Source organism: Chlamydotis macqueenii, chromosome 4 (assembly GCF_036417535.1).
Source record: "Chlamydotis macqueenii isolate bChlMac1 chromosome 4, bChlMac1.mat, whole genome shotgun sequence".
Taxonomy (NCBI): Eukaryota; Metazoa; Chordata; class Aves; order Otidiformes; family Otididae; genus Chlamydotis; species Chlamydotis macqueenii.
Genome location: NC_141559.1, coordinates 54150619 through 54168129, shown reverse-complemented (window position 1 = coordinate 54168129; position 17511 = coordinate 54150619). Strand labels below are relative to the sequence as shown.

Below are 17511 nucleotides of genomic sequence, written 5' to 3'. Positions count from 1 at the left end.
GGATCAGATGTGGCTCTAGGGAATATAAAATAATACTATTTCTGTTTGATTCTTGTGGCAATAATGTCTTGAATTAAAAATTCCCAGTCTTTAGGAAGGAGAGTGATTCAACCAGAAAGCTGCTGGTACCTCTCAGTAGTAGAGTATGTTTAGCTAACTACACCTCACTTAAACGTCCATTGCAGTGATTAGCAAAGTCCTGTATCTACATCCTAGCCACAGGTACTGGAGTGCTAACGTCTGTCCGTTTATTTTCTCCGGTTACTGTAGAAAAACTTTTTCCCCTTACAAGCTGTGACACAGTTTTCTTCTGTAAAATTTTCTCGATATGATTAGTAGAAAAATCCTTTCTCTTTCCAAAACGCAAGCTATTAAATCAAGTCTCATGAACAATTTTAAACTAATTTAATCTTTTTAACTGATACGGTTCTTCTTAAGGAGAAGATGGGCTCAAGAGTTATCAGCTTACTTCTGTAGTTATGTAAGATGTGTTCCTGAGACTAAATCTAAGTAACCGTACTACACAGTTACTATGTAACTGTTACTGTTTCATGTTATGGAAAAGAATATAGGATTCTCTTTGCCTATTTTGGTGTTGCTAGGAAAAAAATAATAATGAATAAGAAAGATAATATTGCTTTTTTTCTCTGTCTTGAAGATTTGAAAGCCTCCTTAAGGAGAGTTCAACATTCAGGAATACAGTATCTGTATTCCTGAATTTGACACAGAATTTTCAGCATTAATGCAGAAATACCAAGATCGCATCATTTTTAGCTTTAATCGTTAGCTGCCAGAGGAGAACAAACAGCATTTACTACACATTAGTGTGTTGTCTTCCACTTAGTACATTGACAGTTACCATTTAGAGGAAGAAAGTGTGCCTCCTCCTCCTTCAACCATCCCAGTACAATATGTAAGGGATTGTTCTTCATGCCATTGCCTAATTAATATATCAACATCCTGAACCTCTTCAGGTAAGTATTTTGGCAGTACCTGCAACATATGCAGTGCTCCAGACTGGTGATTTTCTCTCTTCCGTGGAGCAGTACCTGGCAACCACAGTCCTGTTGCTAGACTGATTTCTAGTGTTTTGATACAATGAGATGAAATCTTACTTTCCAGCCTCAGATGTGAAAGAAACTTGCATGTTTTCTCATTCTATTATTTATAAATAATTTTATTTTCAGATACTTGCACATATTTATTTAATAACTTTAAAGTCCAAGGGACTGTGAAACAGCATGGTTTAAATGATAGCTATATTCTATCCCCTTTATATAAGATGTGAATAATGCTTCCTTGGATTGGAGGTTTAGGTGCTGAGGTCTTTGCAGCTAGTAGGTTAATACTGAAACTTCTGAAGAAATGTGAGGGGAAAATGTTTTTCAAAACCATTTCTGACTACCGAAGAGATGTTTTCACATATTGAGGAGCATCAACTTTGGTATTGCATTTTTTTTTTTTTTTTGTCATTCTATCTCTAAATCCAGAATGACAAAACAATGTAAATATTTTTCCTCCCTAAAACATACATTGCAAAACCAAAATTCTCATCTGGATTCAGATACAGTAGTGCTGATCCAGCCTCTTTTTAGATCCGGTTAGTAATAAAACATAACCAATCAGTCAGAAGGAAAAAAAACCAAACCTCTGGTCCTTGAACTGTATTTTCCAGAAAACAATGCAGGTAGGATTATAGTACATCAGTGTAGTTTTTCTTTCCTGTTTTTCCTCCTAGAAAAAAAGATGTTCAAAGCTACTCTGTCTTTAAAATTTTACACATTTTATGGAATTTCACAGATGGCTGGCGTAAGTTATGTTAAATACTGCCTTGTAAACTTTGAAAGCAAGATTTATATGTAAAAGAAAAAAAGTATATGGAGTTTTTGAGAATAATCTGTCAGTTTGCATTGTGGAAGATATCATGATGACCATGATTCAAAAAAATTAGAATCTGCTTCTTAGTCTTCACACAGAAAGATCTTTTAAGAGTTCAGTTCTTAAATACTGGGATGAAAAATTTATGTTCATACTCTAGGATGTTAGGAAAGAGAAAACTAATTGCTAACGCAAATATCTTTTTAAGGAAATAGATAAATATGTTTCAAACTTTGTAGTTGCTCTATGATTCTCTTTTGGTTTACTTAAATTTTAAGGACATGCTTATGGACTGTATTTCCTACAGAAATAATTACTTTTCCATTACTTTTTTTCTGTATCATTCCTTCTTTAAGGTACAAATGCTGTAACAGACAGTCTTTTGCAGGTGTCCTACTTTTCTTGACTGTGACAAAATCTGCTTTGGTGGTGTGTTTACAATGACTACAACTGCGGAGCGAAGGTTCGTTAATCTCAGGAAACGTCTAGATCAACTGGGCTATCGGCAGCCGTTGGGAGTGGAGAGTCTACCTTTGGTGGAAAAGCTTTTTAGGTATTCAAAAGATTAATTGAAAAACACAGTCATCATATAGTAGATATTGTTTGATTTTTTACATATATGGGAGAATTCTTAGTTGGAAGATTATTTTCAAGCAATGTTGTTTCAGAGCTAACATTCAGTTTCTGTTTATGATGAAGTTAAATGGGTTTGCTTGAGTGATGAGAACATCTTAAGATTTAATATAATTCAGTATTGTTTCTAAAAATCTATGGTCTAGCAAAATTCAACTTTGCTAACCTCATAAGAGAGTGAAGAATAATCACTATTGCTATGTGCTTAAAGAACACACTCTTAAAACTGTATAAAAATAATCCCTGTTGTCTGTACTGTGATTTAAAATAAAACATGCACAGCTCTGTTTTTTATAATCTTGTTTGGAGAAGTTTATATTTGCTATCTTTGCAGTTTTTACAGGACACATAACAGAAGAAAAACAAATTTTCATGTGACCTTCTTAATATATCTGCCATTTCATGGCTTTGATATGATTACGAACATAGTAATTTCCATAATAATCCAGTTATAATTGGCTAAACATTCAAATGTAGGAATTCTGGTTCTATTGCTTACTAGCCCCTAATATGGATGGAAGAACCACAGATAGGCAGATGTGGAGTAATCTGCCTTCAACATTAATTCTCATTCTGCTACCTTAACAGAGAGGTTTAATCTCTCAGTCATTCATATTATTTTTACAAAAACGTTTATAGCTACTTACCACTAATCTCTCTTATGGAGCTCCTTAGAAATACTAGTAACCTTCTGACTTTTTAATTCTTTACTTCAAGTTTTGTCTGTGCTAATTAGTGCTACAACTTACATTGTGCTTGGAGGAAAAAATCATCTTGCCAATTTTGAATATCTCACTTTATATAGAAAAGAGAGTTTATTGAATTATCAGATGTAAACTCCTGATACGCTTTCTAAATATCTTTATTTCTTATATTTGTCCTGTATTTTCCTATTTACTTTTTTTTTGAGTAAATGATTCCTGACCTTCAGTTTTTCTTATGTGAATGTTCTCTTTGCCTTCCTTTGTACCCATTTGTTCTACAGTTAACCTGGTCTCGGGGAAAAGGTTTTGTTTTTCAGGTCATAATAAATATTTGCATCTGTATTGTAAAGGCTAATAACATTTCTAACATGTCTGATGCTCCTTTGTTCTAGTGACCTTGTTCGTACAACTGAAAGCTTGCGCAGTGCAAAGTTATCTGCTGGAAAAACTGAAAAAGAATGCAGCAATTATGATGCTATTTTGGAGCCTTATAAAACAGAGAATGGTAAACTTACAAGGGAAAATAATGAACTACATTTAGAAATATTAAAACTGAAAGAGCAATCTGATCATCGTATTAAAGGTAATATAAAAACTATGATACTTTTAAAAAATCCTTCCATGCCAGAATAAAATTGTGGCCAAATCCTTGATTCGCAGAATCATTTATCTGTACTTATAAGTGAGTGTGAGTGGTCATTGACTTTGGTGCTTTTAATGACTTAAGGCTCATACACAGACATTTATTTTGTAGTTAAAAAGCTTCTGAGGTCCTGCAAATCATTGTTTTAATCAAACATGAAACTGTTAGAACTTTTAAGCATACTTTCATACCTTGAAATGCTACTTTTTAATTTAAAATTAAATACTGCTGTTAAATGTGCCTTTTTTTTTTCTGCAAAGGGGTATTATTTGAATAATGTGTATAAATATATATTTTTGTGTGCTTGTGTGTGTATATACATATGTATGGATATTTGAAAATTTCATGTTATGAAAAAAGAATATAGGATTCTCTTTGCCTATTTTGGTGTTGCTAGGAAAAAATAATAATGAATAAGAAAGATAATACTGCTTTTTTTCTCTGTCTTGAAGATTTGAAAGCCTCCTTAAGGAGGGTTCAACATGAAACGACTGACTTGAAATTTCTGAATAACCAATATGTACATAAAATTAAAATGCTGGAAAAAGAGAACAAAGCCAAGACTGAAAAAATTCAGCTTCTTCAGGAGAAGAATCTGCAAGCAGTGGTACAAACTCCCGGTGAGTGTAAATAATCATAGATATTTTAACTTCTCTAGGCTTTTGGTTCTTCAGAACATAATCTTTTTTTCTCCTCTAGGAAGAGAAGTTACTACAGTAAAATAACTATCCAATAGAATAATATTACCTTTGGGACTTTTTGGCTCTGGATTAAATCTTTTTCTCTGTATGGAAAAAATTTCATTCGCATATCACTTGTGTTAGGGACAAATTAGAATACAAATTTAGATTCAACAGAAGACTATTAATTTAAAATGTGAATGGGAAGCACTGTTAATCAACAGCCTTTTTTTTTTTTAATGCTGTACCTTGTCAGTCAAATGATTTGACACTTGAATCTTTTAGACAGCAAATAGATGATGTGTAAATGACTAATTTAGATTTTTGTAACCAAGATCTAAAAGTAGCAAGATGCAAAATATGACAGAGCAAATAACCTACTCTGTTTGATATGCTTATGATATTCATTCACTGAAATGACAGTAGAACAGAAGGAAAAAGAAACATTACTAAACAATGCAGAGGTTAGCTCAGTCATAAAATAGTTCTTAAATGTGAAAACAAAATGTCTTTTGTGATGTTTTAATTTAGCTTTTTTAGTGAGGTATATCAGTAACAGATTCAACACGTTTGAACTGTAAGATATTTATGGTCTTAAACACTGGGGAAAATTACTTATACTGAACTTTGCATATTTCCTTATTATAAAACTGAACTTTGACAAAGCTGATACTAACCTACAAGAATGGTGTTGTCTAGAATGTACCAATTTTATCAACTTATTACAGTGAGATTAAAATGGTAAAACGTGCCAGTTCAGAAGCAATGGAATAAATAGGACTTTAAATTTTGTATAAAAGAAGACAACTCCTTTACTTTAACTCCAAGTAATAGGCATTTGGGTTTGGGCTTTTTTAGGTGGCAGAAAAAGAAGCATTCCCTTCAGGCGTCAACGCATGCAGATAGACCAGCCTGTCCCTCCGTCAGGTGTTAGTGCCTATCCAGTTCCTCAACCAGAGGACCCTTACATCGCAGATCTTCTCCAGATGTCTGATAATCGGTAGAGAACTTTTAAATTTTGAAGTATAGGTGTCAAATATCTGCAGTGATTTTCCAGCCTCCGCCCTCCTGCCTTTCAAATTTGCCTCAAACAAAACGGTAGTAGTTCATAATGTTTTAAGAGTGCTATAGTTCTTAAATAGGATTGCTTAGTGATTGGCAGTGACAAAGTTGCAATGGATATTTGATAAGCTGCTTATTTCCTTAAAGGATTTCTCTTAAGATTTCTACACTGGTTTTACTGTTATACCTAATTTTAGATTAAGTATTCTGGAAAAAAAGCTAAGTGTAATGTTTTGCATAGGAGTAAACTGATCTTTTGTGTTTATTTTGGAAGCCTAAAATATTATTGATTTTGTAATACTGTTTTTGGCTTGGAAACCTCTATTATGAAAGGTACAAGTAAATTATTTTTTCTTATTTAGAATGTATCTGTAGAAGATTTACGTGGTGAAGTGTTGGCAGAGGGGGGACTGTGGGGGTGGCCTCTCTGAGAAGAAACCAGCGGCTACCCTGTGCTGGACACAGCCAGTTCCACCTGGCTTCAAAACAGACCCACCACAGGTCACAGCTGAGCCCATCAGCCAAGCTGGTGGATCCCCTATGAAAATGTATTTTAGAAAGGGTAAAAAGCAATGCTCTGCAGCAGCAGTGAGAGGAAGGAGTGAGAAAAAATAAGAGAGAAATAACCCTGTGGACACCAAGGTCAGTGAAAACAGAGGGGGAGGAGTACTTAAGGCACCAGAGCAGAGATTCACCTGCGGCCCATTGAGCTGACGATGGTGATGTAGGTTGTCCGTGCAGCCCATGGATGACCACGTCAGGCAGATACCCACACTGCAGTCCATGGAGGATCCCATGCTGCAGCAAGTGGATATGCCCTGAAGGAAGCTGCAGCCCAAGGGGAGCCCACACTGGAGCAGGTTCCTGGTGGGAATTGCAACTTGTGGAGAGCAGCCCATGCAGAAGCAGGTTTTTTGGCAGGAGCTGTGGCCTGTGAGGGACCCAGGCTGGAGAATTCTGTTCCTGAAGGACTGAACCACATAGAGGGTACCCAGGCTGGAACAGTTAATGAAGGACTGTACCCTGTTGGAGAGACCTCATGCTTGAGCAGGGGAACAGTGTGAGGAGGAGGGAGTGGCAAAGCCAAAACTGACCACAGCTCCCATTCCCCACCCCTGCCATGCCACTTGGGGTAGGGAGGAGTTATAAGAGTGCCAAGCGAAGCAGTGAAATTGAGCTTGGAAAAAAGTGGAGAGTGGGAGGAAGGTGTTTTCAGTTTGGCTTTGTTTTTCACCATCCTACTCTATTTTTAATTGACAATAAATTAAATTAATCTTCCCTAAGCCAAGTCTGTGTTGCCTGTGTCAGTAACTGGTAAGTGATTTCCCCATCTTTATTTTGACTCATGAGTTTTTAATCATATTCTCTCCCCCATCCTGTTGAGGAGGGGGGGTGAGAGAGCAGTTTGGTGGGGGTCAGGCAACCAACTAAGGTCAGCCCACCAGAGTATCTCAAACAACATCTTCTGCATTAATATTTTGTGAGAACAAAGCTATTTTTTGTGAAATATTTGCATTCAGGAGCAAAGAGAAACTACTAAGATTGAATTGTTGTATACCTATGATTCTTCCATGAATCCACATAAACAGTATATTGCTAAATTTCAGAATTCATGAACTTCAGTCAGAAGTAACAGAGCTACGGGAAAAGCTGGAGATATCTGAATGTGAAATGAAAAATTATAGCAAACAGGTATGTTCACAGTTTGTTTTTTTTTTTAATATTATTATTTGGCTGTAGTCACCATTGTAGTGGCCTTGATTATAATTTGTATGTTAACCTCTTTGGGAAGACACTGTAGGGCTTGTGAAATACAATTATTCTGACTTTCCTATGTTGAGATATTTCTCTCCTCTGCTTGCAAAGACAACAACAGTGATAAAATGCTTGCCTGCTACTTTGCTGTTATATTTTGTGTATTAAAGTTACCTTAAATAAGCTAAACTTGATGATCGTAAGTAGAATTTGTGTATGTCTAGGGTTTTTTAGTGCAGAAGCATTAATGGGTCCAAAATAATAATTTGATATACAGATATGTTAGGATAATTTTTTTTCACTGGCTGGACTGGTTACATTTTTTTTTATTTTTAATTTTTGAAAGCTAATTTATGGACAGCAGATTTTACGATATTTTAATTAGAGTGGTTTGATCAGATATGTATAATCTTTAAGTGAAGGAATTACACCAGTTGTTCATATCTTTTAATATCTGGGGATTAGTGGACACTTTTTTTTTTTTTTTTTTTTGTTCACATCTTGATTTTTCTCTTCCAATACTCCCTGGTTTTCAGCTCCTTGATTTTCACACTGAAATAGTCACCGAATTATCTGATTTAAAAGCTTTTTCCCTAAATTTAAATGCTAGTTCCAGGCAGTTAATTTGCAACATTCATTAACCTCCCTTTAAATGAAAACTGTTGATTTTGCTTCAAGAAAATAATCTAGTAGGAATTGTTTTAGTATTTTTTCCACAAATTCTATTTGATTCATTTAGTTTTATTTCAAAGAAATCACTTTATTCAGAAAAATACAGAATTTTACAAATGTATATTAAAGATAAAAATTGCATTATTAGGTGCATATCTTTATACTGAATGTTATACCCATGTTTATTTGAACAAAGGTTCTGTTAAATAGCATAGAAGATGCCAAAGAACTTTTTTTTTTCCCACTCAAAGGTTGAGCTGAGAGACAAAGAAATAGAGCGCCTAGTGCTAGCATTGGATGGTGGGCGTTCTCATGAGGTTCTCTCTCTGGAATCGAGAAGCAAAAGTAATGAGAAGCTTATTGCCCATTTGAATTTGCAGGTAATGGATTTATTACTGTTGGTTAGTTGTGGAGGCAGAGACTGCAGTACAGCTGTTTGATATTGATGAATTTGAGCTATGTCCTTGAACACCACTTGCTCAATAACAGAAAAACAGCAACTAGAACAAGATAAGGAAATACCAAAGGCAAAAATAGTGAAGACAACCAAAAAGCTATTACCAAACCAAATGAAGCATAAGGCGCGTGAACAGTATATGGCTACCAATCAAATTAGATGATTAAGTGCGTGCACTTTGCATGTAACTTAGACTGTAAAAGACTAATGCTGACTAACAATAAGGGTCTCTGGCACACCATCCACGGAGTCCGTGATTTACTGCCACAGTTAGTCAAAACTAAAAATCTAAAAAAATCTAAAAAAACTCACAAAAGTTCTAGCTCTTTAATAAAATCACTATGAGATACAAAATCAATTAATTTAACTTATTTTGCTTTCTAAGTGGCAGTGTTTCTTGTCTAAATAAATTTAATTTCTTGTTTTAAAAGTCTGCTAGAATGGTTTTGGTAAAGAGTTCTATGAACTCACATCTCTACATAGTAATGTTAATCTGAGAGTATTCAGAAAATTTCTGTATGATACACTGTTTCCACCAAGTTTGAAAATACTTGTTTTATTTATTTTTTTCTTGTACATACCCTTTATGTTTTAGCAACTAATAATGGTATATGTACTTATGATAAGGAGTATTTCATCAGGTAGTGGGGAACCTTCTTTGTTGAATTCCAGTGGTCCCTACCTTTACTCCTATATAGACTTGCAAGGAAAGGATAAGCTTAGCATAACGATGTTTGTGTTTACTGTGCATATTAGCATGCTTTCAGTACTGGTCTCGGAATGAGCATTTTGGGAAAAAAAAAATAATACAGATCAAGTAAAGCCCATCTCTGGATTTACACCGTCAATTCTTTGGTTTTTTTTTCAGTTAGATGTTTTGTATACTAATTGTGCATGATGTACAGTGGCATGAGAGCCAGATTGCAGAGTTTATTAGCTTAGATTCAGTGCTGCAAAAATACAGAACAAGCTACGACTTGGAAGCAGTACAGCTGTGTTCAGTGATTCTGAATTAGTAAGTCATGCTAAACACAAGTTGATTGTACAGAGAGTGAACGCAGAGCTGCATAAAGCTGGTTTTGGGCCATCAAGACTATTTGCTCAGGCTCTGTGCCAATATACCACTTTTATTCTCTGATAGTAAATGGATGGATAGTCTCATGACTAGGAGAGGGCTCAGGCTTTCTGCTGTGTCTACGGTAATACTTCTTTCTGGAGTTTTGAGGAAGGTTGTATGGAGATGGAAGTGCAGCAGCTCCCATTTTCCTGCATAGTGTAACTTACTAGGCGTATTTTTTATTCACACTCTACATCCCTGCCTCTCTTCCCTTTACTGTCAGGGGAAATTATACTGGGAAAAACAATGTCTGTAGAGCAGGATTTCTGAGGATGTTGTGTTTGAGGTGCTGAGATATGTTGAGGGCAAGATAGGTTTTGGGAATCTGAACTGTAAAACTTCACTCTCATGAAGGAGTAACAGTGAGACTAAGCCTAGCAAATAAGCTACAAAGGTGGAGAGGAGAATGTGTTGTCATCTTGTGAAATTTAGGGAAACTCCAAGTACACCAAGTCTACTGGACTAATGCCCAAGTCAAGTTTCTCTACAGACCTCTGCTTTCCAGTACTTTGTTTTTAGAATAAACCTCAGGTTTTGGAGACTAGGTAAAGAACAGTAGTAATTAATTCCTTCACCTTACATCTTTGTAAAATCCTAGTTTTTCATTTTGGTAAGCATTAAGTTCTAAAAATAGAAAATCTTGCTATTTTTAACAGGATGTCCCTTTTTCCTATCGATACAGAGATACCGTATTTCAGAGGATTAGGAGGGACTTTTGCTAAGTAATTTAACAATACATATTACTGTTTTAATGAAAATTATCTTTCAGGTTGAATATCTTCAGGAAACAAACAAAGAACTTGAAAATCGCATTCAAGACCTCTTGGACACTAAACAAAATGTGACTAGTGAGGTAGTGCATTTAAGCAATAAAAATGAAGAACTGTGTCAAGAACTGAATGAAATAGACCACTTAGCACAGCAGTTGGAAAGACATAAAGAAATTGTGCTGGAAACTGCAGATAAGGAAATAGGAGAAGCAAAGGTAATCACTAACATATTACAGTGTGAAGGATCTGCCCAGCTCTCAGGTGGCTTTATATCTTATAATTGCAACAAATGACCTGTCGGCTCATAAAGGAAGACTTAAAAGACTTTTTTTCCAGTTTACTTAATATTGTAGAGAATTTTTCACTAGAAGATGATTAATCACATCATTTTTTTTCTCTTTACTGTATTAGGTGAGGTAAGACAATCTGTCTACCTTGTTCTGTTAGCTTACTATGAAATAAAATTCTGAGATACTTAAAACTACTGATAGGTAATGCCTGTGTTTGAGGGGGTTTGTTCTATGAGGAGTAATGCAGTAAGATTGAATTGTTGTGCTCAAAAGGAGCATGGGTGTGTATACCACAAATTTTTTGTGCTTTCAGTGGATAGGGGCTTTACTACTTAAAATTTGGCATATTACAAGGAACTAATTATACTTTATTGCTTAGAAAAATAGTCTGTTTCCTTATTTTTTTTTTGTAACCAAGGAATTGTCATTTTGGTTGCTAGAAAGAAATTGAAAGAAAACACAATGAAATACAGAATCTTGAAGAAACAATAACAAGGCTTAAATCAGTAAGTAAAAAGTTCTTGTTTGTAGCATTTTTGTCATACTGTCATCCATGATTCTTTCATTTATTTTAAAAACTATCAATAATTAACAGGAGAACTTTTATACTACCCCAGAACTCTATTGTAATAAATTACTAATTAAGAAATGAAAGAGCTAAAGAAGCTACATGATATTGCTGCAAAAACAAACTAAAAGAAACCTCTGTAGACTGTATGGTTCACTATGTCCTTATTGTACATTTCCTTATTCATGCTGTCTGAAGTTGTAATTTCCATGATCTAATAATTTTTACCACAAATGAGTTATGACATCGTAGAGGATTTTCTTCATTTAGAAATTACTTTGTCTCTTAATGAGCATGTGAATAATTACACAATATTTGCTCACTCAGAAATGAAGCATAGTAGCCCAGATGAAAAACATCAGAATTACCAATTCCTTGAAGATGAAACTCTTTCCAGCATATAGCAAGTTGTGTATTAGTTGAGTGCAGTGTTTTGTTTTAGTATTTCTAGTGAACTTGAAAATACAAAAATATTTAATTTTCAGGGCGCCAGATTATAGGAAAGACATGCCAAATAGCATTTGATTAGCTGCAGGATTGGGTTAACTGTGATGCCATATTGTAATGTACTTTAACACCAACAGTGTTACTAAATGCCATTGAAATTATTTCTTGCTTTTGTTATTACTTTTTTTCCATGTTTGTATCCCACTATCCTTGTGGTTTGGTGTCTTGAATTAAACAAGAGTTCATCTTGCTTGTTTTGCTACTGTCTGCAAGCCATGTCAAAAGTAATGCTTACTTTGATGTAACAAAAAGTAGTATAAAAACGATGATGGCCTTTAACAAATGTTAAAGCATAGAACATCCAGGTTAAAGAGGAGTTAACAGTGTTGAATATTAGAAGTTTAACAAAATGTTAAATAATTTTTTCCAAACGTCTCTGTTGGCACTTCTAATTTTTGTAATAATACTTGTTACTTCAGGAGTTGTGCTCATGTCGTAAGGAGAACGAGAGACTGAGTGCAGAACTCTTTGGAAAAGCAGATGATAAAGAGAATCTTGAACTGTTATTAAACCAGCTTGAGCAAGAGAAACAAAGGCTGACATTAAAAACAGAGAACTTGGAAAGAAATGGTAAATCACCAAATGTAGATTCCTGTAAATTATCTTCCTGTAATTTTTGAAATAGAAGACCTTATGTAGCTAAGATACAGTTAACAATACTAAAAGACTTGATATATGTCAACTGAAAAGAAGTCTTTAGTCAGAATTGAAGTGAAAACTTTTGTCATGGAAACACGTTTTTATTCTGTATGTGAGAACTGAAAGTTGATCTTTTTAACTGTGATCCCACAGGACATCCTAATACTAATACTGGTAGTACTAATACTAGTCCTCTTTAGGCAACCCATTCCAATATTTGTTTATCCTCAGAGTAAAAAATATTTTCCTTGTATTGCCTGTAGCAATTAACCACCATTGTTCCTTTTTTACCTCCTGTGCACCTCTATGAAGAAACGGACTCCCTCTTATCTATAATCCCTCTGGGTATTGTCAGGCTGCTCTTGGGTCCTCAGCTCTTCTCCAGGCTGAACCCTCAGCCATTCCCCACAGGGCAAGTATTCTGCTCCCTGACCAGCTTGGAGGGCCTCCCCTGGACTCAGTCAAGTTTATCAACATGTTTCTTGTACTAGGGGGGACAAAACTGAACACAGTGTTGTAAATATGATCTAATGAGTGCTAAGTAAAGGGGAATAATTGCATCCCTTAATCTGTGTCTTCGTTGATACAGCCCATTATGCTGTTAGGCTTCTAACGCTTCCAAAGCACTACTGACTTATGTTTAGCCTACTGTCAACCAGGATTTCTACATCCTTTTTGGCAGACTTGCTGCCCAGAGGGTTACTAGGAGTTAGTCCATCCCAAATGCAAATGTTTTTGTGGAAATTCATTAGGTTCCTATACAGTTGTTTTTATTTCTTTTTCTGCAGAACGAGAACTTGTCCTAGAAATAGAAAGAATGAGATTAGAATATGGTATAGCCCTAGGAGACAAATCTCCATCTCGTCTAGATGCGTTTGTAAAGACTTTAGAAGGAGACAGAGATTATTATAAGCAAGAATTAGAATATCTTCAGAAAATGATAAAACGAAGGCCTAGCCCAAGCCGTAGGACTCCAGAGAAGGTAAAGTTCCCACTGTGAAGACAAGCTGAAAGAATAATGGAAATATTATCGAACCACTTAAGGAGCTATTAAATATATTTTCAAATTTTGTAGAAATAAATGACTGTAGTAGTTTTTTAAATTACATTTTTAACATTAAAAATTCACTGAGAAAAACTCCGGTGAATTTCCATTTTATTTTCCTATTCATATTTTACAGTACTGTATTGATTAATTATTGATCAGTTTGTTTGAAACAAATAGAACTAGATGATAAAGATAAACAGAAAAAGATTGAAATCTTATGGTTAGCTGCTTTGCATTTTCTCCTTAACAGTTAGTACTTATTGTTTAAATTATACCACCAATGCTAGGCTTTTTCTTATTATGTATATATTTGTCGTATATTACTAACAGTGCGAGTTTGTTCTTTTGTGTATTAATTATCCAAATATTTTAATTAGTGTATTTGAATATAGATTTTGCTAATCACTTTGCAGAGTGAAAATCTTAGACTGGTCACCAGATAAATAGATGAGCCACTGTCCATGTTAGACAAATTTGGAAAACACATTATAGAAATTCAATCCAGTGTTAAATTATTGACTGCAGAGATAGATAAATTAAATGCTTTTTATGAGCAGGTGAGAAGAGATTGTTTTAATTGCCATTGAAGTAACAGATTAACACTTGTTGTACTGTTGCTTATTTAAAATGAAAAACTTCTCTCTATTATAGAAGTTGAGGAGCTTAGACCTACTAGAATACAAACAAGAATAATAAAATAGATACCTATATTTATTTCTTATTAATAAAATTATGTATTATAAAGTTAGTGTATTAACTTCAAAGCCATTATAACTTACTGTACTGGCATTTGGAAATTAGATCAGAAAAAAGAATCAATAGAATGCATGAGAAAGTTGGGTAAGGACACAGGCTAGAAAGCAAGGAAGAAGTATTAGTAAACTGGTACGAAAACAGAATGAAGTTAGGCTACACTCGGAACAGGAAAGGGATGATGAGTATGTTGGCACCATAAGTTATCATGCCACTGCATGATTTACGGAATATATTTTAGTTATCTAGGGAAAAATAAGACTATAATAGCACTTCTATTGTAATAACAGCATTGAAACTTTCTTTTTGGTTAGTGTATACACTCTATTAATTGCAGTCCACATATGCTAACAAACAATAATCTTTTAAAGTCTCAGGGTGAACTAAACAGGATGAGAAGAGAAGCAAAACACAGTTTAGTTGCTCAAAGTCACATGGAAGAAGAAAGAGACATTGTACTAACTGACTTTAGAAGACTAATGGCAGAAAAAGAAAGTCTTGGAGAAAAATTAAAGGTAAGCTTTTATAGCTTCACTGCTTACAGTGGGGTGGCATATAGGGAAGGCTTATCCAGTGATCCTGTGTTTGTGTCTGGCTTTCTGTCAGTTCCCCTTTTCAGTAACTTTTGAACTTATCTGATTTCAAACTCACCTGAGAGAGCTCAATGAATTGTCTGAATTCTCCTTGTAAACTCAGTTCCTAGGCTGGGATAAGGGGAGAGGAGCATGCTTTAATTGTCTGAGGGCAAGCATGTCATCACCTTGTGTGAAGAACCTAGATATGAAGCCCTAACCACAGAAGATGATTTCTGCTTGTATGCACTACTTTGAAGATGCTTGTGTATCACATATGGTTCTTATCCCACAAACTGTGGGCTTTATGGACTTCTTCGTATTAACTAATCTTTAGTCATTGTTGCATTTTGTAGCAGAGTATATTTTAAATGACATATAACTGAACCATGAAACATAATTCATAGCAATCCAAGTTTCATTATTTTTAACCTTTATAAAAGTATTTGTTAATGCAATAATTTTCCTGTTACTCTAACCTTTTGATGTCTGGTATTAATGTGCATTCATGTCTTATGTGGCTGTAGTCAAGGCCCTATAATTTCAAGTAGGTTTCCCTGATTTCTTTATTGGGTCATTAATATAATATATATAGGTTTTTAAAATCTCATGAAAATTCAGAAATTTAAAATCATATTAATGAACTGATCCAAAGACAACATATGTCAAGAGTGACTGTACAATGAATGCTTCCATAGTTAGATTTACTACCACAAAAATAGAGAACTGTAGTGTATCTAAATGCAGTGCAAATAACTCTGACCTTTGTGCTTAATGCTGTGGAAGAGACGTGCTTCCAGCTCCGTCGTTTCCTCTTGTAGGTGACTACCAACATTTTGTATGTGTGCCACTTTGAAATATCTGCACAAAATCACTTATCTCAGGTGTTTCTAGGAAGTTTGAGAGTTTGTTTAATAATTTTTCTGCGTTTACACACAAAAGTCAGAGAACAGACAAATAATTTTTTAAAAAAATTATTCAGAGGCTTGGAAATAGACCAGTTTGCTTTGTAATCTGTCTTATATTTCATATTAATGATAATTTCATAAATTAATTTCAAACAGTTTAAGACACTAAGCTATATATGCTTGCAGCCTTTCATATTGCCCTGTAGCTCGGTAATCTTTTTACAACAACTCATACACATGAATTTGATTGGGACCAAATATAAATCTACTTTTCCTTTAAAACAAACAAATGAACCAAAACCAAACTCAGTGATGTTATATTGAACTGCAGTGGTGTATTTTCAGCTAATGCTCTGTAGTTTTAGAGAGAGAACTTTGCATTTGGTTATTTATATAATAATGTAGAGCAATGTTTACTTAAACATTAAACCTAAATTTCTATGGTTAAATCTAAAAATCTGTATATTATTATGTGTAATTCTGTATTTTTATCTCAGATTCAGCAAGAAGCAGCTAACCTTGAAAAATCAAAGATGCAGTGTGATATTTCAGAACTGGAGAATAATATTCAAGGAGTAAGTACATTTTTAGCAAGTAAGCTTTTATAACTTCTACAATATGATAGACTTTTTAAGCAATTAATTTTGTTAGCTGTTTTCAACTTTATTTAAAAAACAAGTTGTGATAGCTTTCTAGAACAATAACATGTTTGGTTATTTTTTTTTTAAACTGCAGCTTGAGATGGAAAGGTGTGAACTAAAGGCTACAGTCTCTGTCCTGAAAGAAAGAATAAGCTCTTTGGAAAATGAATTAAAATTGAAGTCCAGCAAACTTGCCCAGACATCTGATGATTCCTCTCAATTTAAAGCTGAGATTTGTTCACTTCAGTAAGTCTAATACAAAATGTGGTGGTCTTTCACAGATGCTATCATAATTTTGTTTATTCTATGACCATATAACAGAGTTGAGTTCTTGGGAAAGATCATAAAATATTTTCAAAATCACTTGGTACTCTTTTGATCTTAAGGAAAAGTAAATATGAGTAAGGAAAGTGCTGTGGGGTCTTTTCAGAGCAAGGTCCTCCTGGACTTAGTTGATGACCACATATACTGATAATTTTTATGGCTAACTGTAAATGAAAATTTTCTCCTCCTTCTGGAACTGTTTCCTCTAACAACCATGTTCTCTGCTTGTGCATGTAGCAGAACAGAAAATTTCTAAAAGGACTTCCAAATGCTGTTTGTTAAACAGAAGACAGATACCTTTGCAAACTGCAGTAGTAGGGCCAAATTGTGCCGTTTATACAGAGTTTTCAGTAATACTGAAAATTTTATGCCAAGCATTAGGCATTGATATTCCACAACTGAGTGGTTCATGAAGAGTCATTCTGTAATGGTGTTTGACTTGAGCTGTTTTTTCTTGCGTCACTCTCTTTCATATGCTAATACTATCATACACATTCTACAGTTTTGAGAGTTGACATCTTATGATCCATAGACACAGTCTGGAGATTTGACCTACTTCTTCAGAACTGGAGGATCAAGTATAACCATGTATTTTTAAGGCCTATTTAAACTTGCAAGATCATTGCTGCGCTCTTTTCAAGTTGTTTTAGAAAAGAGCTCCCATCAGGTATCTAAACGCAATGGAAGCAGCCTTAGAGAAAGAAGAAATAAGAATATTAGCAAATGTGACAATCATCTACAAGAAGGGCCGGAAGAAGGATCTGGGGAACTACAGGCCTGTCACTCTGACCTCAGTGCCAGGGAAGGTTATGGAGCAGATCATCTTGAGTGCTATCACGCGGCACATACAGGACAACCGGGTGATCAGGCCCAGTCAGCATGGGTTTATG

At 34.7% G+C, this 17511-nt stretch overlaps 1 protein-coding gene across 1 annotated transcript in view; it reads left to right on the top strand.

Moving 5' to 3' along the window:
• CEP135 (centrosomal protein 135) overlaps positions 1-17511 on the top strand; it is a 45147-nt gene that overhangs the window by 4538 nt on the left and 23098 nt on the right. The window contains exons 2-14 of the mRNA XM_086746968.1: positions 2267-2431; positions 3608-3798; positions 4311-4478; positions 5397-5538; positions 7208-7292; positions 8279-8407; positions 10371-10586; positions 11102-11167; positions 12156-12306; positions 13164-13357; positions 14548-14691; positions 16154-16231; positions 16392-16543. Coding sequence (XP_086603094.1) covers positions 2319-2431; positions 3608-3798; positions 4311-4478; positions 5397-5538; positions 7208-7292; positions 8279-8407; positions 10371-10586; positions 11102-11167; positions 12156-12306; positions 13164-13357; positions 14548-14691; positions 16154-16231; positions 16392-16543 — 1829 coding nt within the window. The 5' untranslated portion in view covers positions 2267-2318. The remainder of the gene's footprint in view (positions 1-2266; positions 2432-3607; positions 3799-4310; positions 4479-5396; positions 5539-7207; positions 7293-8278; positions 8408-10370; positions 10587-11101; positions 11168-12155; positions 12307-13163; positions 13358-14547; positions 14692-16153; positions 16232-16391; positions 16544-17511) is intronic.